Source organism: Chanodichthys erythropterus, chromosome 23 (assembly GCF_024489055.1).
Source record: "Chanodichthys erythropterus isolate Z2021 chromosome 23, ASM2448905v1, whole genome shotgun sequence".
NCBI classification, from domain to species: domain Eukaryota; kingdom Metazoa; phylum Chordata; class Actinopteri; order Cypriniformes; family Xenocyprididae; genus Chanodichthys; species Chanodichthys erythropterus.
In genome coordinates, this window is record NC_090243.1 from 29004543 (window position 1) to 29027760 (window position 23218).

General features: G+C 39.3%; 1 protein-coding gene across 7 annotated transcripts in view; it reads left to right on the plus strand.

Moving 5' to 3' along the window:
- Nucleotides 1-23218, plus strand: part of nrp1a (neuropilin 1a) — a 73620-nt gene that overhangs the window by 12728 nt on the left and 37674 nt on the right. For all 7 annotated transcript variants that reach the window (XR_010893725.1, XR_010893724.1, XM_067377120.1 and 4 more), the window contains 2 exons: nucleotides 10199-10380; nucleotides 22376-22603. Coding sequence is in view for 5 of the 7 variants with exons in the window: in XM_067377120.1 (XP_067233221.1) it covers nucleotides 10199-10380; nucleotides 22376-22603 (410 nt within the window). In the remaining 2 variants the exon portion in view is untranslated. The remainder of the gene's footprint in view (nucleotides 1-10198; nucleotides 10381-22375; nucleotides 22604-23218) is intronic.

The window sequence follows — 23218 nt, forward strand, 5'->3', positions numbered from 1 at the left end:
GGAAAGGAAAGAGATAAAGTGAGAATGTACATGATAATGAATAAGGACACACAAAGAATAAGGAAGCTAGTCAAATGCCAAGATGTTGAAACAAATGTCAGAGAATTGACAAAGCAAAGATTTCTCTTTTGTTCTCCATCTTCCGCTTATGTAATAAAAAATCAGCATCTGAAGGGTGTGAGTGTCCCAATTCCGTGTGTCACTGATGACCATGCCACTGTTCCCATGAGATATGATGCAGACTTGGTCAAATGCATCAATTTCTATCCCTTCCCTACCCCCATTTTCCGCCGTCATTGTACTAGCCTGGATGAGGAGGAAGGCGAGGGGGTGAAGGGAAGGAGATGGGGCAAGGCACGCAAGGAAAGCAAGTTAATTGAATTACTCTCAGTGCAGTTATAACCACAGTTTTCCTCTGAAAGAAAGAATAAGCTGGACATGAGACATTATGGGGAAACTTCAAGTGACCCATGACATAGCCCAGAGGGACCTCATGCTCTCATCCATGCACATTCTCTCTCAATCTTTCTCTTTCTGTCTACCTCTCTCTTTCTCTCATGGACGCCACCCACTGGTTTACCTCTAGTTGACCTCCCTAAGCATTCTGTTCATTATCAACAAGAGAGCACTTATTAGACTGCAGTATGTATATGGACCAGATAGTTAAGCAGTGGTCTTGTTTTCTTTATGCAAGTTCGTTGTCTCATACTGTACATTAACAGTCATCATTTGGGTCTGCTTTTAACCCTTCTCAGAAAGTCAGTAGGTCATATCTTCATCATCAGCTTGTCCTGGCAATGCTAAATTGGATTTGTGGGTTGTTTTATTTAATAATGCACTTAGATACACATCTATAATAACTATCTTTTCCTTTTTTGTTGTCGGACTAGTGCAGTGTCAGACATTCTAGCCTGTGGGATCTTTTAGAGTATCTCCAAATAATTAGTACTGTAATTAGCATAGCAAAAGGTATTACCTTTAAGCTGACCCTATTTCTCTCTGCACATAGTAGGAATGAATTTAGTCCTCATTAGAGGAGAGGCTCACATGTCACCTTCTACCACTGCAGAATCAGTGTCAGCCCAAGGGTGGGAGACACCAGGGTTACTGGGTGGTAGGGGGGGATGCATAGAATTTTTAATGGAAGACTGTGCACATCTGCCCTCTGACCCCAGTCAGCCACCTCCTTCCCTCATAGTCAATCCACGTTCTTTTCTATAGCTTGACTTTTCATCTTCTTAACCATGCACCCTTCTCCAAAGGGCAGTGGCCACTCTGGCTCAGTAATAATACCCCCTATCAGATGTCAAGGTGGGACAAATGGTGGCTATTCTCTTAGTAATAGCCAGTGAAATGGGCTCCTGACAGAGACCGAATGAAGACCTGTGTCCCTTATACACCATATAGTGCAATTTCTTTTTCCATTGTCCTATTCGTGGACTAAAATGGATTTTTGTTCTCTCTTTCTCTCTTATGTACAACAACAGTGAATATATATATATTACTAATAGGCCTATAAAATGTATTTTTAGCTGAATCCTATATTAACATTTAATATCGTATTGCACTCTAATGGTTTAGCTTCACATCAACTTGAGAACTCAAGTGGCGAACTAACACACAACATAACTATTGTCTCGGTGGTTTTCTTGCTGTATGTTTATACATTTTGCACATTTTTGTGAAAGTCCACAGGGTTCAACTCTTGCCCTGTTCATAACATTTTTTTTTTTCCTAAATTGCAGCAAGTTTGCAGCAGCTTCCTTCATGTCATTGCTACACTGAGACTAAATCTCTGAGGTAAAGTTAAGCCAATTTAGTGCAGTTCCTCATCATATCCTGTCAGTGGATGATACACAGATATCCATCCTGCCCTGCTGGCTGATGACAGAACTTCCTCAAGTTCCTTCAGCTGTGTTTATATTAGATCATTTGGGAATTGTACATTAGCGAAGAAGTGTGGCACTCTAAAATGGCCTAACCGAGCTCTATGCCATAGCTCGCTTAGTGTACGCGTTTCACTTAATCAGTAAATGCATATTAGCCATTTTGCCCCCTGGGCAGAACTCTAATTAATTGCTCTTGCTCCTTCCTCCAACTAGAACAGGATGTTAGATTCTAAATAAGGGCATTTTGTGGTCTAATATATTCTGTGTTTCTTCGAATTCCAAACTATAATGCTTTCTGTTTTACAGCAAAATTGCTTTAATGGATAATGACAGATGATGGATTGAGGAGAAACAGGATCGTTTGCTGACATGCACCATTGTAGAGGGGAATTAATATTGTAGTGGTAGCACAGTGCCCTCTTTGTCTTGTGGCCCTCTCTGCTTTTCCCTGACAAAAATTAACATCCAACAAGTTTGGATGTGGTTAAGAGGAAGGACAAGGAGTTATCTCAGAGGTGAAAACCAAAAAATGGATAGCTTACTATCAGTGTTTCACATGTGATTGCACATTTTCTCTTTTGCATTCTTTCTCAGCTTTTACTGCTACCTCTTTCACTGGGTTATTTGCCTATTAAAGACTATAAACTGTTAGTAGTGCAGTACGCAATAATTCCCTCAAAATACTGGAATTCATTAATGTGATTGTTGGGAATCCGTGTCTCTCTGAACAGCCTAATTAGCAGTGCTAATGAAAGTGGACACGCTAAATCCATCAATGTTAATCATAATTGCCATTTATGAAAGCGTGTGGCGTGGTCTCCTGCACCGCGCCCATTCAAAATAAATTAGCATCTAAAAATATGTCTCAAAGATTAAGCATGATGCTCTAGACCTCTCTGCGATTGTGGCTACTGGGGCTGGGTTGATGTAATTTACTCTCACGGAATTGAGCAGTATTGAACCACTTGACATGTCCACACCCTTCGCCAGCCCTGCACCACATTCGCTCTGTGCCACCCATTTCTAAATGGTACTGCTCTAATCATTTGTGTTTAGGAAGGATGGTTAAACCACTGGGTGGTCGTTTGGATAGACAAATCACTCATTGGGGAACATGAAACATGATTTGCACCCATTTTTAAATTATTTTCTGATGTTGGCAAGAAAGTCTATTTGAGGTCCACAACACACATGCAGTGTGTAAAGGTACTTTCACACCCAAACTTAATTTCTGCACTCTAAAAAATGCTGGGTTAAAAACAACCCAAGTTGGGTTGAAAATGGACAAACCCAGCGATTGGGTTGTTTTAACCCAGCGGTTGGGTTAAATGTTTGCCCAACCTCCTGGGTAGTTTTATTTAAACCAATTATTATTTAAAAATTGCTATATGGCTAGCTTAAAACGAACCCAAAATAGTTGGGAAATTAAAAACCAGATGCAATTAGAGACAACAATAATAGACAAAAGGTGAATGTTTATTAATAAGTTTTAATATTTTATTAATATAAATTAAATAGTTTATTAATATACATTTATTAATAAGCAATTTAATAAATGTTTATTGTTTAATAATTATTCATTGAACATTAATACATGTTCATTTCCAACATACTTTGGGTTAATTTTAATTAAGCAATACAGTAATTTTTAAACAATAGTTGAGTTAAATAAAACTACCCAGCAGGTTGGCCAAACATTTAACCCTACCGCTGGGTTTAAACAACCCAATTGCTGGGTTTGTCCATTTTCAACCCAACTTGGGTTGTTTTTAACCCAGCATTTTTTAGAGTGTAATTTTCCTTTGAATAAACAATATTCGATCCTCTTGAGACAAAAAAATGTCCCTTTACCTTATAGAACCAACCAGTCTCAACCAGTAATTTCAAAAGGTATAGTAAAAAAAAAAGCTATCATGAAAACACAGGTCTAACTTCATAGCCATAGCCTCAAGTCATGGCCCCTCCCTCTACACTCTTCAGCAGTCGCATGTAAGCTAATAACTCCATCAGGGAGTGTTTTCATTCTCTGTACTGTTGTAACGGACTCTGGTCCCAACCCCAACTTCTTTTTTTGCCTGTTTTACCAACATTTTGAGTGACAGTGGAGAGGTTATTATCGTTCCAAATACAGCTTGCAGCTGCAGGAGCCTATTACAGTAGGCTTGGTTAACACTTGTCACATACTATGGAGAATGGTAGACAGTTTTGGTGAGCGAGCTGCTACCTTGTCCCCTAAAGGCTTGAGCTGTTAAAACAAAAAGAAAAGTCCAGCTTGCTTCGTGAAAATGTTAACCTTGTTCGGCATGGGTGTCTAAGTGACAGTATGTTGGTGTTTTGTTTTGTTTTTTTGCACATGATGTTTCGGTCAGAGTCCCTCAACAGTTTACAGCTCTACGTGTTTACACTTTCTTTAGGACAAAGATGACTTGTACATCCCCTTAGCCTTCTCCAAGCCAAAAGAAAATGTGAGAAAAGAGTGATTGTTTTGAAAAGGGCACGTTGAACCTAATCTTTCCCTAAGGTGATGGATAAAATGTTCCGCTGTATTGTAGATCATGCTGGTCATATTTTGTTTCTGTGAATGCTTATGGGGGGTGAAGGTAACAGCCCCAAATCTGTGAGTCAATGAAAAATTGTTAGCTTGTGGTTGATCGTCTTAACCCTAGGCGTGCAAAATTTAGGCTTGCTACTTTTCCCATCTGACTGCTCTGGATTGCCTAGCCATTACTATCCCTGTAGACAGGATTGTCTGCTAGTATTGCAAGGCAGTGAAGTGAATGTCTATGAGATATAGGTTCATCCTTTTTGTTTTAATTTCCCCTTTGGATTGGCAGGCTATTTTCACCACTATTATGGTTGAATGTGTGTGTGTGTATGAAGAGGCTTTAGAGACTGTATCACAATCCTAACAACAGTCCAGTGGTATATGCCCAAAGATTTTGAACAATCAAAAAGGGCAAAGGTAGAGCAGCAAGATATAGCGAGGGGAAATGCATTAAAAATAATCTGTCTGCTGTCTATTCTGGGGTCGTAAAAATGAAGCAGGCGGAGACCGGGTGGAGCGAGGGGGTGGTTTAAGACCTGGGGCAGGTGGAGAGGTGTCTGGTCTGAGAAATTGGGACTCTGTACTTGATGAGAATGCTTTACACCTCTCTTCTTAGCTTCAGGGGCAAAACTTCATTTTAAAATCGGTCCCTGCTGTTTTTTCTTGCTCTGTTAACGGCAAACTCCATCTTGTAGCCTCAGACCCCTGCACGTTCCAGAAGAAATAGATTAGCAAATACTGTTCTACACAGACCACTCTTGGAAAAAGTCTTTCTCTGAATGTAAAATGGCCTCTGCAGTCAATCCCATAATGCCCTGCATATGATTAGCAGGGCCAAGTTGGCACTCCGGATCCACTGAGCTTGCGGAATGGGATGAAACTGTGCGCAGCCTGTGCCGAGTAGTCTTTAAAAACAGAAATGAGAATGTGGTTAGAATGCTTATAGACATTTCTTCTTTTTTTTTTCATAAGCAGCACTGGCCTTGAGGCGACTACTGCAGTTCCATCTGCATCTTATTCTAATACCTCCCACTCCAGCTTTACAAGGTCCATCTGTGTTAGGGAACAAGTGCCGCGCCTGACTAAAAAATGCCATAAACAAGATTTCTGAAGGTGCAAAGACTTTACATGCAGGCAAGCAGGAGAAGCCTGCAGTTTTTCAAAGCCGTAGCAAAAAGGATGTGTTGAGGAGAGCTTGTAGTACAGTATAATGTTACCTCTGCTGTGACTACGGTTGTGCAACAGTGACTGTGATTCTGTGACAGACTGCTGAAATCCGATAACACACCTTTGATTCACACAGCACCACTGAGGAAGAAACGACTTCTTAAACCCCAAAATCTTTTGCTGGATAACGCCTGCATCAATTTTTCAAAGGTCTGGTCACGCTTGAGTTTACCTGGTTGGGATTTAAAGTAGAAAGAAAATCTGTGTGTGCATGCATAGCTGAATGATACATCAAGGTAGAGGTATCATTCAGCTAGCCATAAGAGCAGGGAGAAAGTACCGGTTGAAAGAGGAAGTAGAGAGCAGAACAGAAAGATCTGAACAAGACTGATGCTCTCTATCTTGAGCTAGGACATACTGTCAAAGATCTTCACACATTACTGCACTAAAACTCTTCCCAAACTGTATTCAGACCAATCTCTGATGCACTTTTCAATGAGTGAATTTGGATTTTACAGCAACTTGGTGTGCATTCTTGCATGTGCTTGCAGTCGCAATACAAATTAGTCAAGTAAGACATGCTCCTGAATCAATATACTTGTTGGAGCTGGAACAACATCCCTAAGACAAATATAAGCCAAACCTTCCCTAGCAATAAGCTACCTCTAAAATCAAACAGGAAGTGTTTGTGTTGTGCCGAATTTTGACCCCCTGCCAGATATTGGTAGGTTTAGGAGTAGGTGTGAGGGCGGGGTTAGGATTGGGGTGGGGTTAAGATTAGGCAATCAGGTAGCGACTTCAACAAGGGGGGTAATAATTTGGTAGGGGGCAAAATTCGGCACAATAGTTTGGTTGATAAAAATGTTGAAGCCCCAAATCCTAGTCCTAACCCAGCCTATCCCAAACAAAGGCCATTTGCTTAAGCCCTTTCAGTAGTCTTTTATATCCACACTTTTATAACATAATTCCATGTAGACTGTTGGGCAGTGCAGATTTGTGTTGTCTCTGCAAAAGACTGCAATGTCTTGTGGTGGCTGTTAAGAGAGTGAAATGAAACCTGTGACAAATGCAACACCTTACATTCTCAAGGTCATCTCAAATTCACAAGATTCAATGGTACAATGAAATGCACCATTTAAGACAGGGCCTAAAAATCAAGCTCATTAAACCTAATTCTCAGATCGGTTTGGAATTTTGGCACCAACAAGGAAAGTAGTCCAATCCACCAATCAGATTCTTGGGTTAGAGTTAGGGCTAGAGCCTTGGACAAGTTTCTTACCAAACAATGATTCCCTTCTGGTTTTAGTGACCGGGTAGGTCTATGTTTGTTTGAGGACAAATATTGCTCCAGGAGCATGTTTATACTTGAATACAGGGATCTACATCCGCACTAAAATAATGATGTTGATGATCAACATAACCATCATTCTAAGCTTTCCTTCTCTTCATCTTCTCTTATCATTTACTCAGAGCTCTGAAACATTTGACCTAACTTATAAGTCAGGCTCACCAGAATGGCAAGCCAGAATGATGAGAGAAAACAAAAGAAGTCTTTGGGAAAGTTAATGACTGCTTTTTATGGCCACTGTGCCGTAAAGGCAGTGAGTAAAAGCATAAGTGCATTGGCTGAATTCCTGTGTAAATGTACCATGATGAGGCTAAAGGTAGACTGAGTTCTTCTGCTCAGACTGATAAAGGAGAAGAGGAGAACAGAGCTTGTTTGTGTGGGTGCAGGAGTGCTGTTTCCACAGCTGGCCTTAAGAGGAAGAGGGCAGGGATTGAAAAACAGAACAGCGTGCTAAAAAATGGCAGCAAGCACAAAACAGTAGACCCAAGCCAAACAGAGTGAGGTCATAGCTCTGCAAACGTCATGTGAGGAGCAAAGGCTTGGGTAAAGCTGTCTGAAAAGAGCAGTCTGTTTGCACAATAAAAAAGGGAAAATACTTTAAAAATCAAAGAAAATTCACACATCAAGTTCTTTTGCTTCACCCAAAAATGTAAATTCTGTCATTAATTACTTACACTCATGTCGTTTCAAACCCGTAAGACCTTCGTTCATCTTCAGAACACAAATGAAGATCTTTTTGATGAAATCTGAGAGATTTCTGTCCCTCCATTTGCCTTTGAAGATTGATCATTGACGCTTCAAAAAGTTTATAAAGAGATCGTAAAAATAATCCATATGAATCGAGGGGTTTAATCCAAATGTTCTGAAGAGGTTCGATCACATTATATGATGAACAGATTTAATTTAGACTTTTATTCACATATAAACATTGATCAGTGAACATAAACAGAAGCTCAACTGAACTTGCTTGACACGCGAGAGCAAAACCCTTGCTGAATGAACCTCACTAGTTCTTGCAGAAGCTCAAATGTGCTGCGTAACACGAGACATAACACAAAGCGATCGTGTCTTTTCAGAACATTTAGACTAAACCACTCAATTCAGATGGATTAGTTTTATGATCTCTTTATGAACTTTCTGAAGCGTCAAAGCAGTAGTTGCATAGACAATGGAGAGACAGAAAGATGTTCATTTTTGTTTCAAAGATGAACAAAAGTCTTATGGGTTTGGAACAACATGAGGGTGATTAATTAATGACTTAATTTTTATTTTTAGTTTCCCTTTAAAAAGGTTTATTTATTTATTTATTTATTTATTTATTTATTTTACTTAATGACCTACACAAACACTCATGAGGGTTCATAGGGGTCTCTGTATTGTCCCATTTGTTTATAAGTGAAGTTCCTAAACGTAATTTAGGGAGGAGCAAGCCCATCTAATCTTCCAATCAACAGCCAGAGTATATAAGCAGCTGCTTACCTCTCTTCAGTCTCAGCTGTTTCAGCATCCCTCCACCTCCCCAAACTCCTGCTTCATTTCAGGTACCTTGCCCTATGTAATCACATCCTATATTTATTCACTGGGGGGTGTATCAGAGCTCGAGTTGAAGATGCGTCATCGAGCCCCTCCTCAGTGGACAGCAAGCCAAATTAGCTAAACTAATACCCTAAAGATTATATGGGCAAACAAACTCGTTAAGTAGTATTTTTGTACAAGTTATGTCATTCTCTTATTTGCATGAATGCAATGTACGTTGTGTGGCATTTTTGCAGAGAAGGTGGACTTTCTTTACCTGCCAGTTTAAATGCGTTTTCATTGTATATGTAGCATTAGAGCCGTGGCACTCTCCTCTGCTGTGACTGATGGAGTTCTAGGCCTCTTCCATCAGGCCAGCCAAGCGGAGAGACACGGGTGAAGTCATCTCTACATTACTGCCCCCTCAGGGGACCCAATTTCAGAGAGCGGCACGCTTCTCATATTCCGTCCCTTCCATTCGCACACATACGGTATCATGCCACCCCCAACGGTGTGAAACAAACCAACCTTTATATCACTGAATGCACAGTATGACACGCGCCCCAATTTTTACGCCTCCCGTAACCCCCCTGGACACACTAACACACAGACACACATTCTGCTGTCTGCGATACCTTCGTTAAATTTTCACACATTTCCTCCCGTAATGTGTGGCAGGTGGATTAGACCATTTTCTTTAGCAGGGAGATCTTCTGTTGCATATCTAGGCTATTATGCACATGAATAATATATATGTATGTATCAGTATTTTAATACTCCTCTTCACATAATGAAATGATATTATGCACAGGCAAGATTTTGGTTCTGCATCCCTAATATGCTTTGAGAAACGAAAAAGGAAATTCTTGGAAAAGAAATAGACCGTTCTACTCCCCATGATGCTTTGCTCTCCTTTCCTCCCGCCGTTCCCGCGGTTACGGGTGTCAGGGGTGATTAAACGCCATGGAAACAAGACCCTGCTGTCAATCATATTCCATGCTGAGCCTTCCCCCAATTGAAATTCGCCATGATTATATCAGTATGCAGAGTACAAACAGACTTAAAACAAGAGAGAATTCACATCAGCTTTAGTTTTTCATCCCTTCTCGCTCACTCGCTACTTGAGGCAGGACCACCCACCCACTCTCGCTCGTCTTGTATTACAGACACAATATTAGCGTGCGTATGTGTGTGCACGTGGGTTTGTGTGTGTGCACGTGCTGCCATTTGTGCAACAGTCTTCCAAACTGTCGCCGACTCAATTATGTGGCGGCACAAACCAATAGCTTTAGGGTTGAAATTCTATTTTGAGGACAACTGGAGCGTGTGTGTGCGTGTGTGTCTAGGCGACACCTGTGTCTTCTCATACTATAACTGTTGTCCCACTCATGTATATTGTGAAACCGACATGCAAAGTCAACTAAGAGTATGACTGTCTTCTGTTATTCATATGCAGCAATTTATATGCCACTTTTTAGCTTTCTAACACACACAGACACACTCTCACACACATACACTCTCTCTCTCTCACACACACATACACACTTGTCTCTCACACACACTCTTTCTCTCTCTACCTAGTCATTGTTTTTAACAGTGTTTTTCAAATTTTTGAAAGTAAATATCTTTATAAATGTAAATGTCTGAATGAACCGACTTCCTAAAATATATACAAAAAGTGTATATTGTTAACAGCTTAGATTAACAAATCTTTGTGTTTTTCTCTCTGTGCAGATATGACTATGTGGAAGTGAGAGATGGAGTGGATGAAAGCGGGCAGCTTGTCGGGAAGTATTGCGGGAAGATTGCCCCATCTCCAGTGGTCTCCTCTGGGAACCAGCTCTTCATCAAGTTTGTGTCTGACTACGAGACTCATGGCGCTGGCTTCTCCATCCGCTACGAGATCTTCAAAACGGGTGAGTAGAAGGAAAATAAGAAAGGGATGAGAATGTGACTGTCAGCTTCAACAGCCCCACAGTGGATCATCTGATCAGATTTGCTATATTAGTTCAACATGAATAACTGTTTGATTAATACATATTTAAGAAAGATGCGTACAAGGAAGGAATTTACAGTAGCTGAATACAACAACCTTATGAGGACAGATGTAAGCAAGGGAGACCACTTTCTGTTTTCTCATTGTCAGTCCCAGTGGGAGAGTTGCCTGAGGAGAAGAGATCAGTTAACGCAGACCTTCAGGGTCTCTCTGATATTGTCTGGCCCACAGAGACACACAGATACACAATAAGAGACCGATGGTCTTATCTGGAGATGTCATGGCAATAGGCAGAAATTTCCTGTTGTTCAGATCTGTTTCCTGTGTTTGAGGTAGGGCTAGAGACTCAGAGAAGCAAAAGAGAATGTGTGTATGCGTAACAGCAGGTGCGATACACATCATGGCCGAATATTGACCCTGTGTTACCCCGATCGTGACCTCAGGATGAGATGGATGTTCCTCAGGGGGTTATTTTCATCTTTATTGTCCGTTTGTGTGGAGTCATTCCCATAGAAAAGATCTATCGCAATTGCTATTCCAAGCAATGAGATTATAAGGAGAGCAAATGGAGAATTTTGTAGAAGTGTCAATAATGTCAAACTGTGACATAAAATTTTTCAAGATAGAAAAATCTGCTTTGTTTTTTCCTATATTTCTGCTTGCCCAGGCTGCTTTTATTTGATCAAAAAATACAGTAAAAACATTAATTTTGTAATATATTATTACAATTTAAATGAACTGTTTTCTATTGTTATATATTTTATTCCTGTGATCAAAGCTGAATTTTTAGCATCATTACTCCAGTCTTTCACATCCATCCATCCATCGCTACACTAATGCTTGCCAGAAATATAATTTAGTCAATACTGCAGTCTTTTATCATATTGCTGTTGCTAACATTTTACAAAAGCAATAAGCCACTTGAAATATGTGTGAAATACGAAATTTGTGATAAATAGAACATTCAAAAGGACAGAATTTATTTAAAATTGAAATATTTTGTAACATTAAAAATGTTTAAAGGGGACATATTATGGCACTTTTCACAAGATTTAAAATAAGTCTCTGGTGTCCCCAGAATGTGTCTGAAGTTTCAGCTCAAAATACCCCACAGATCATTTATTATAGCTTGTCAAATTTGCCCTATTTGCGTGAGCAAAAACACTCTGTTTTTGTGTGTGTCCCTTTAAATGCAAATAAGCTGCAGCTCCCGGACCACTTTCCAGAAGAGGGCGGAGCTTTAACAGCTCATGCTTCGGTTGCTCAACAACAACAAAGCTGGAGAATCTCACGCAGCCAAAATGAGGATTGTCAGTAACGGTGTTCATCCTTACATTGTTCAAACCGGAGACACTGATGAAGAGACTCCATCAGAGAAGAAGTTACAACTTTTAGATTGCATTTGAACATTTCTGAATGGTTAGTATATAAATTTATGTAGTTGTTGTGGAGTTGATTCAACTCATCGAGTAGGATGTGCCGTCATGTTAATCTTTTGTGCAAATCCAGCATTGAATTGACCCTCGTTTGTAAAGTAGTCTGGCGTAAAATGACGGCATGGCAATAACACTCTATTACAACAACTCTTCCTCTTCTCTTAACCCCATATATATATTTATTAGGTTTTGATCTATTTTATTTATATATATTTTTTTTTTTTAAATTCCATTCAAAATGAATTTCAGGTGAAACATTTGAGACAAAGTTGATACTTCACAAAACGGATTCTTCTGAGCTATAAAAGAGCAACCTCGAAGCAATACATTTTCTTCTGGCTTGCCATCCCCCATAGCACCCCCACACTTTGGCTCATCAATAACATCAATAAGTCTCCCACAGTATTCCATTATCTCTGTGCTGGTTTTCTTAAACTCATCTTCTTGATGTGTCTGATTGGAAATAAGGTTCCTCTGGAGAGACCAAAGACGTCTGAAACATATCGACTCTGTGCAGTCAAGGGTTCTACCAGACGCTCTCGGCCAGTGCTGGGTGTGTTCCTCAAGAAAACCCTCTTTATCAGCATGGGTGGGCCACGAGATTCTGTGTGAACAACAAATACTGTTATGTTTGCAGTCCAGGGCATGGGAATTTGTTGTGACTACGCAAACTCTGCAAAGCGTATAGCAACTTTATCAATTAAAGACAGAGAAGAACAGCGAGAAAGTAAAGGAAAGAATGTGAAAAAAGTGACGGACAGTGAATAAACAAAGGGAAATTGATTTGAAAGCCTTGTCAACAACATCTGATCTCTGTGTGTATGACATACAAGTAAACTCAGTGATTATGCACAGGTGTTGAAACAGGTGTGCAGGTATTGAAATGAGAGATGATTATAAGAATGTAACCATTTAAAATAAGATTATACTCATTTCAAGCTGCTGCCGCTACATTTAGAGAGGTAAGCTGTGGATTAGAGCAGGTTTCACGCACATCCACAGTGTGTGGGTTGCATTGCTTGAAGCAGCAGTACAGCAGAATATCTAATTAAAGGTACACAATGTATTTTGTGTGCTCTCAGATGGCTAAAATGATTTTAGAACAGGTATCTTCAACTTCAGCTACTTCTACATGTTTTTAAAGCAAATAGCCATGAAAGAATGTGCTTTACAGGGATTTAACTCCACCCTGTCCTTAAGGACACCACTTAACCATTGTTAAAGCACTTTAACATGTATTTTAAGTGGCTTATTGCTTTTGTAATGTCAGTTAATGTCAGCAACAGCAATATGATAAAAGACAGCAGTATTGACTAAATAAACTATATTTCTGGCAAGCATTAGTGTAGCGATGGATGGATGGATGGATGGATGGATGGATGGATGGATGGATGGATGGATGGATGGATGGATGGATGGATGGATGGATGGATGGATGGATGGATGGATGGATGGATGGATGGATGGATAGACGATAAAAGAAGGAGAGAATAAACAGAGAACACACAAGGAGAGAAGAATCTATTCAGGAAAAAAGTGTGAAGGTGACAAAGAAAGCGAGAGAGAGAAGATGATGTGAAGAGAGGGCGAGAAAAGCTGGGAGCTACACACACACACACAGGAAAGATAAGAGATGAGAATCTCTCCGCCGCAGCTATCTATGAATGCAATCAAGCCTGACCCAAGCACTAACCCACACTGGACAGCATGGATATCTAACGAAGAGCTGTCCTCGGGGGCTTTCAGACCGCTATGGTTTCACAGGCACCATGTTCTTTCTCTCAGAGTTCCCTCAAAACCATCCTTAACAAGGGGCTTTTAGATGATTTTTAGAAACTTCCGTAAAAAAAGAGGAGTCTGTAGTTATCATGTCACCCTGCCTTGCCGTGGCATCCCCAAAAAGGCCTTTCTTAGGGTGGAAGGGGACATACGTTTTTAGTTAACAGCTCTGCAATTTTCAGAGCCACAGCAAGTGTGAAGAGAGGCCGGTGGAGTGGAAGGCGTGGGTGTGGGATAGAAGCATGGATAAGTAAGTTACATTCGCTCAGAGTAGTAGTATGGGACTATGGTAGTCTCATTCCAAATCAGAGTACAAAAAAGGTAATTGTGCAATAGTAAATTGACTCAAATTGCGAGATATAAAATGACATTATGAGATATAAAATCACAATTGCTAGGATTAAATTCACAATTTTGAGAGATAAAGTCGCAATTACCTTGTGAAAATGGGCTTCCGTGTGAGATGGACTACTTATAGAAAGAGGAATGGGAGAAATCGTAACGTTCAAAATGGCGGCTGTGGTAACACATTAAAGGATTTGTTCACTTTCAAATTAAAATTTTCTGATAATTTACTCACCCCCATGTCATCCAAGATGTCTATGTCTTTCTTTCTTCAGTCATGAATGGTTTTGATGAAAACATTACGGGATTTTTCTCCATATAGTGGACTTCAATGGACCCCAAATGGTTGAAGGTCAAAATTACAGTTTCAGTGCAGCTTCAAAACGTTCTACACGATCCCAGACAAGGAATAAGGGTCTTATCTAGAGAAACCATCGCTCATTTTCTAAAAAAATTTTTTAAATTATATAAGTTTTAACCATAAATGCTCATCTTGAAAGAAAGACATGAATATCTTGGATGACATGGGGGTGAGTAAATTATCAGGACATTTTAATTTGAAAGTGAACTAATCCTTTAATTCAATGGTACACTTTAGACATTCTACTTACTATAAGTAACTTTGCAACTACTTGTCAACTAGCAATGATTAGAGTATTAGTAGACTGTCTGCTTAATATTTTATAACACTATATTTTGATAAATTCTACTGACTATGAATAACGTTGGTTATAGTTTGTATTGGGGCTAATCACATTAGAAAATAATGTACCACTTATACTAAACCTAACCGAATTTATTCACAAAAATAAATGTGAGAGAAAAACACATTAGCTGAAACAACCATGCCATTTTAGCCACTTATTAAAGCTCTTTTATCGTGACGTGTTTCACAGGACTCGTACCTGAGCATCACTACGTCAGAAAAGCCAAACGTATGGAGCTGGTTATGTGATGCAAACCTCAAAATGCATTAGTTTACAAATCATTTATTATGGTAAAAGTGTTTCAAGGTCATAACATTGTATTGTGCAAGGAATTGAATGAAAAAAAGTTTTTATTAATCAATAATCGTTCCCTGTAATCCTGATTTGTCTGAAAAGGAATTAAAGTTGTTGTGGTTTTACTAGCACTAGTGGTCATTTCAGCTGAAAACTACAGTGAATTGTATGTATATGTATGTTTTTAGAGTTTTGCAAAAATGTGTGTTCCTGCTCCTTAAATAGCTGCATGGTCTTTACCAAGAAGGCCACCGAGTGCCTTAAAGTAATGCGAAAATCTGCGTCATCATCACATCTAGCTAGGCCATTCATCATGGAGATGTTATCTGAACGTCTTTACGATGGCACCTGTGTCAACATAGTAGGACAAGGATTGCGTGAGGAGGGCAGCTTGTTCATTGTGTCCAGTTTAGTTGTCTTTTACAAGTTTAGTTGCTTTTTACAGGCCAGTGGCATAGGTCACATCTGGCACAGCAAGCATATCTTTCTACGAGCCCGTCTTTTAAATAAACCCCCCTACATTAACACACAGAGCTAATGAAATCCAAGGCAGAAACTGTCTTTCTGTGTGTTGCCCATTCTGGTTCTCAAGGGGACCCATCAGCAGTGCTGGCTGGCTAAATTATGTGTCAGCAACTGTAGATTGTAAGTGTATGTGTGTTTGTGTGTTCTGGGTAACCCCACAGCTGTGACTCCAGATTAATGTTTGTTGGAAAGTGTGGCTGAATTTTGCTTCTCAAACTCTCATCGCGCCCATTAACCTGTCTTAGTGTAGCCACGGGGGTAAACGGCAAGGAAATGTATGTGTGTCCAGATTAATTATTCTCCCTGCAGATATATGGAATATAAACAACAGCGATTAGTTCACTAGACCCAGAACACCTTAAGCCATTTCATTTCTGCTTCAGCGTTATATAAACTTTGTCATATGCACAGGGATCTAGTGACACAAATGTCTTAGTGTTAACATAGCTGTGTCAGCTCAGGTTTTCCCATGCCATGTAGCTAACAAACAAAACTTTCCCCTTGTTTTCAAAGACGAGGTGTAAGCCTAGTCCGAAACTAAAATGCATGTTTAAGCTGTTTTAACCGAAAGCAACTTGCATTGGCATATCTTAAAATATGTCAGTGCCATTGTTTTGTCTCAAGATGCACACCAGTAATGTTTTTTTTTTCTCTCTAGGGCACATTTATAAAATCTACTTAAATGTCCTAATTGAACTAAGGCCTAATCCTGGCTTGATGTGAACCCTGTCTGTGAAACCAGGCCTTTAACATTTACAGAGAACCCTTAGAGAAACAGTTACAATAATTGATGCAAATCAAAGTATCTTAGTATTATTTATATACTATTATAGTATTTATTTATTTTAAAGGGGACATATCATGAAAATCTGACTTTTTCCATGTTTAAGTGCTATAATCGTGTCCTCAGTGCATCTAACAACCCAGAAAACGTGAAAAAGGACAACCCATTAACTGTTTTGGTAAGCATTTTTCTGCAAGCATGTGAAAAAATTAGCCCTCATGATGTAGGAAGGGGATCTTATTATAATATTACCAACCATTAATCTGCAGGTTTCCACCCATGGCACCGTCATTTTGTTTTCGCAAGCGAGAACTGTGTATTAGTTCTAAGGCCATGGCAAAAGTTTGAGCACAGAACACTATTTAGAGTCTTATTAGCTTGGATAGCATGCAAGTTGACCCTGGCAAGCTTGATTGCTAAAAAAAGAGCTTTTCTGTCTGAGCGATATTTTGGAAAAAAAAATATTAGACCTTTCACAGCATTTCATAGCAATCATAAACATTAGCCTGGTGTGTATGGCTCTGTTTGGAAACAGGTACGCTATGTATAGTGGGCGTCCATACTGTTTTTGCAATCGTGATTTTGTCTGTGTGAGATTCTCCAGCTTTGTTGTTGTTGAGCAACCAAAGTGTGAGCTGTTAAAGCTCCGCCCTCTTCTGGAAAGGGGGCCGAGAGCAGCAGCTCATTTGCATTTAAAGGGACACACACAAAAACAGCGTGTTTTTGCTCACACCCAAATAGGGGCAAATTTGACAAGCTATAATACATGATCTGTGGGGTATTTTGAGCTGAAACTTCACAGACACATTCTGGGACACCAGAAACTTATTTTACATCTTGTGAAAAGGAGCATAATATCTGAATTTGTTTAGCTGAGAAGAACTTATTAATATTATTGAAACTAAAAAATAAAAGGCTCATTTCAAAATGACAGTACTGTTTAGACATTGTTTTATAATTGTTAGATATAGCCTATATCATTGGGGTCTCTGGGAACCAAACCGTAACAACAGTAACAGTTAATCTCAACAGAACATAAGGATTAAATCTATGACACTTTGCTGGGTTTGTTTGCACTAAAGGGAGACCTGAAAGTGATCTTTTAGCAAGCATTGCCTCTGGCTTGTTAAATAAACTGAACATATTCCACAGAGGCCGAAGGCTTCGGCCACTTCACCACATTGAATAGATAAGCCCTGTGTATATACGTTAGTGCGGAAAAGCAAAATAAATCGTACAAAAGCTAACCGTTAATGTCAGGATTAGCGCTTAGCTGCTATGAATCAACCCTGTGTTGTTATTTCAATACCACTTCACTAGTCTCCCATAAATTCTGGTGTTTAAGTGTAAATTTAGTTCAAAACGACTTGAAAGTATTTGTGGCTGTGAGAGGGAAAGAAACCAAGAGAGAGCGAGAGAGAAAGCTGGACGGCTCTCACAAAGCTTTATTTGTTTGGCTTGAATTTATAGCCTCCCGTTTCTCATCTCAGCTTTCCCCAGTCTTTCTCTTGTAAAGGTTTTCCCAACTATTTGCAAATAACTGCAGAAACAAACCAAGAGACATGGGAATATGTGGAGGTTTTGAGCATTTGTGGTTAGCGACAATACCAACATGACTCTGTATGCTTATGAGACACGCATAATCACAAACGTGCGCACACATACTGTATTACACAAATCCTAGAATCCCACAGCAATCTGAAAACAGCAGTGGTGCGTTACAAAGCCAGTCACAGTGAAGAGCAGCGAAGATACACAGTTCCAGCTAGATGGATAAATATACTAGTGGACCCACAATTCTCTATATTTTGCACTCTATATTCTAGACATCCACATAGAGGCACATGTTGACAGTTTAGCTAACTTTAACTAATTTACTCAGCCAGATTATTTGAAATTGTTGCTTGGAAAGTATATTTGACTCACACACATACACAGGCGTTCAACATATGTGCCATTTTAAGCAATTACAACCCTTTGTATTCTTTCATGCTAGAGTTGAAATGAGGGTACTTTCTAACCTCTTCGCATAATCTTGTCTATGTAGGCCTCCATCATCGCTGCAGCAATCAGTTCTGTTTTCGCTGTTTTTCTTTGACTACCTTGTGAATCAACGCCACCTTGCCACCTTTTGGATAAACTAATAACTGCAAAAAAAAAACCTCAATGTGCATATGCGACCTGTGCGTACAAGTATGTGTGGTTACAAAAATCATGCGGTGCACATACAGTACAGTACGCACATACTCTTCTGATGGTGAAATTTGCGTCACGCGCCACTGTATGCTGACCCTCACATACATGTAAAAAGTGAACTATACTTTGGGCTTCAGAAACCTAAACAAGAAAAATTATCATAAAGACGACAGTTAGGACTAATTCCCATTATAGTGCCCCTTTTTGGCAATGCTAAGAATGTAACATGAATTTTGTTCTGATACATTTCGTAAATCAGCAATGCGTGAAATCAATGTAAAACTTTTGCTTTCATGTCCTTGCTTTGAGTATGCTCTGGGTTGTTTTACTGAAAAAAATATATATAATATGCACTTTATATGTAGTGCTGAAGAAATGTGTTCTTATCTTGCGAGAGGAAAATGTAATTCCTTCTTGCCCGTGGAACAGCCACAGAACTTTTTCCTCTGTCAGAAGATTATCTTAAGAATAGTCTACAGTATTCTGTGTGTCTATCTGCTAGTGCTGGAACTATCAGAAAATAAAGATGAAAGTTGAACGTTTTTGGCTCCATCATCAAATAGTTCCTTTGAATTTCTCTGCAAGCCTATTAAGCCTAGTAACTTTTATTTCAAGTTGGAAAATTTTAGAGACACTGATTGCTGACCATTCAGCTGACAGCTTTCAACTCCAAACCCCAAAGTTTTTGTGCAATTACCCTGTCCTATTCGTGTGACACCTTCTCCCCATGAGTAATTGCTGACACCCCAGTTTTCAATAGATTAAAGTAGAGTCCTGTAGAGTTCTTAAGGCCACATCAAGCTTTATTTTTATTTTTGAAAAAAAAAATGTAATATTAAATGTCTGGAATTTTAAAGCTCTGTGTAATGAAAGGACTAAAAGTGTGGAATTTATGTCCTGCTGTTTAAAAACCAACCAAGTAGTACACTAAATGTCAACTCACTTTAGCTTCAAATTCCCGTGCTGGTCATTTTCTTTAGAGCACTTTCAGGAAAAATGGAAAAGAAATAAAAAGAATGAAAAAAGAAGCAGTTAACGTTGTTTTTTTTTTTTTTTTGGTAGAATGTGGTAGTGAAGAGGTATTGATGAGATTAAATTGCACCCAATAATGTTCACAGATACAAAATAACAACAACAAAAAAAAACGCTTTACGTCGAAAAATTCTGTTATCATTTAGAACATACCATCATGCCAAAACCCATTTGACTTATAGAACAATTTAGGAGATATGTAGTAGAATGTCCATGCTGCTCTTTTAAACAGGCTAATGGAAGTGAGAGGTTATCTTGGTGATCTGCCCAAACAGTGACATTTGGATCTATGGCTTCAGAAGAATATAGCGCAAAACTTGTGTGAACCACTTTTATGATGCAGTCCTGTCCCCCATTCAGTTTTTATGCAAGAAAGCAACTTCATCTTATCCCTTTGTGCTTCCACTTAAAGGGTACATATCATGAAAATCAGACTTTTTCCATGTTTAAGTGCTATAATCGGGTCCCCGGTGCATCTACCAACCTGGAAAACGTGAACAAGGACAATCCAGTAATTTTGTTTTGGTTAGCCTTTCTCTGCAAGCATGTGAAAAAATGAGTCGCTCAGATTTATCTCCCCATGTGACGTAGGAAGGGGATCTTATTGTAATATTTATAATATTACCGCCCCTTGATCTGTTAAAACATTAACCTGTTGCGTATGGCTATGTTTGGCAAACAGGTACACTATGTATAGTAGAATATGGGTTTTGCACAAAAGATTAACATGACAACACATACTAGTCGATGAGTTGAATCAACTCCACAGCAGCTACATAAATTTATCCACTAACCATTCAGAAACGAGTTTCATTCTAAAAGTTGTAACTTCTTCCTGAGTCTCTCCATCAGTGTCGACTCCGGATTGAACAATGTAAGGCTGAACACCATTACTGACAATCCTCATTTTGTCTGCGTGAGATTCTCCAGCTTTGTTGTTGTTGAGCAACCGAAACGCGAGCTGTTAAAGCTCCACCTCTTTTGGAAAGTGCGATGGGAGCAGCAACTCATTTGCATTTAAAGGAACACACAAAAATGGTGTGTTTTTGCTCACACCCAAATCAATTGTGTGCGGTGGTACTGTTTACTGCTTAAGACTTTTAAGTTAACATTACATAAAAAGAGAGACAATTCTTCTTTGTTATTTTTACAGTAATGTTCTATTTTTTAAAACCAAGTATAAATTTCATCAAGTTAGTGTTGTTACTCATTTTTACGTTTATTCCAAAATAATAACTAAAGGCAGTAACAATTTAAACTATTATTTATATTATTATTAACTAATATTCAGCTATTCTTTTTAATAGTCAATTTATTTTCTGCAAGCTTATACACACTGGTCACTCACTCAGAGACACAAAGATGTACCTTTAATTTCACCACGCTAATTGCTCACTAAAACCCCCGCAGTCATCATGTTTTCAGGCCATTTCGAGTTTGATTTTAACGACATAAAGCGGTGATATGTAAGTGACAGTTGTTTACTTACTTTTTAATTAGTCTTCCCATTAACACCATCACTGTCCTCATTCAGGCCAATTCGACGAGGACGCGCACGAAAACGAGAGGCGGGATTTATCGCACGAACCAATCATGTCCAATCATAACCGATCATATCCAATCATAGCGCGATGGAGGCATTGCCTCCTCTCACGTGACTTTCCCCCATTCATTCTCAATTACCCCCCACTAAACCCACCGCACGGTTAGGGGGCTCTGCTTTGTTTCTATGAGTTGAAGGGAGGCAGAATAGACGTGGACTCCCGCTGTAACTTCACCTGCGGGTGTCGCTGTTTGACAGTGTTTCTTTAGAAAAACAAGTGACTTTTATACTTCTTAATGTCATATTTTGTAACATTTGCGTTGTTTTATTTTTGTAATATTGATTATTTTCTCATCCAGTTTTTTTGAGGAGGCACTGCCTCCCTTGCCTCCTCGGAGGAAACGCCCCTGACCCAAATAGGGGCAAATTTGACTAGCTATAAAAATTATCTGTGCAGTATTTTTAGCTGAATCTTCACAGACACATTCTGGGGACACCAGAAAAACTACCCCTTTAAGAAACTCAGTAATATGAGTTTGGAAGCACATGAGGGTTATTAGCCACAGTGACATCATTATTTGTCATCTCTGTTCTGGTTCAGGATCTTTAAACTTTTGCACCCGCAGTCATAATCATAAGATTCCACACTACATTAGGTACAGTGCTAACGTAATGTTGACATTTCGATGTTGATGATCCAGAGGTGATCCGATATGCATCACTCTGTAACAAGAGTGTATTTACTCTTAGAGCTCTGAGCCTATTCATCACACAACAGCTTTAGTCGAGCGGACGTCATGTAAGTGCAAAGTAGTGATGTATGTGTGAAATTCAACAACACACTGCATCAACAAAGCTAGTCCACTAGGGAGTTCTGGGAAAATGTTTTGACTTGCCGATATAAAAGTGTGTTCTAAAGGGTGGTTTTATAAAGCATGATGGACATATTTTGCTATTTCTTAATTGTGCTGATGTAAGCACCAACCATACTGCCTATGAAACATTTAATAAGTACAGGCTCATATGTGCTTGTACTTTCTTTTTGGTCTCGTTTCGTCTTCATCATTAGCCCACACACCCAAGAAATGAGGCAGCAGCCATATCCCGAGCAGGGTGGGCCTCCACCACGGCCCATAAACCATGCAATCATCGAGCAAAACAACATAGACCACCGTGTTCCTCCTTCGATGTTTGTTTTTTTCCCCTACTCCATCTGCCTCAGTGAACAAACAAAAAAAACCCAACTTTTTCCTTCCTCTCTGTGTCCACCTAAGGTCCAGAATGTTCCAGGAACTTCACCTCCAGCAGCGGAGTCATCAAGTCACCTGGATTTCCAGAGAAGTACCCCAACAACCTGGACTGCACATTCATGATCTTTGCTCCTAAAATGTCGGAGATCGTTCTGGAGTTCGAGAGCTTTGAACTGGAGCCAGACACACAGCCACCCACTGGAGTGTTCTGCCGTTACGACCGCCTGGAGATTTGGGACGGTTTCCCTGGAGGTGAGTCATTGGAGAGATCTGTTGTTCCAAACAATCAGAATGTTTGAAACAAAATATGATTTAGTTGGATTAGGTTTGCCCATTTATGTCAAACACTCACACTTCAATGGACCGGCAATAATAAACTTGGATAAATCAATATAGAAGGACATGACATCAAATAACAAGAATGTATACTATATTTACAATGTAAAATATATGTTATATTTTATAAGGAAAATGTGAGTGGCCTATGCAAAGCGCATTGGGGTGTTGGCTCGGCTCCCTCCTTCAGTGATTTTTCACACTGTCAAAAAAATGTGCAAAAAAATTACCTTTAGGGGTACAACAGCTTTCCACTGGAGCAGTGGAGCAAGTTAAAGGGACAATTTTGTACGTTATTTATCTCTAAAAGGTGCATGTTTGTACCTTAGAGTAGTATGTATTATGTACCTTAAAGGGTTAGTTCACCCAAAAATGAAATTTTTGTCATTAAGTACTCACCCTCGTGTCGTTTCAAACCCGTAAGACCTTTGTTAATCTTCAGAACACAAGATATTTTTGAGGAAATCCAAGAGTTTTTTTTTTTTTTTTCATAGAAAGCAATGAAACTACCACATTCAAGGTCCAGAAAAG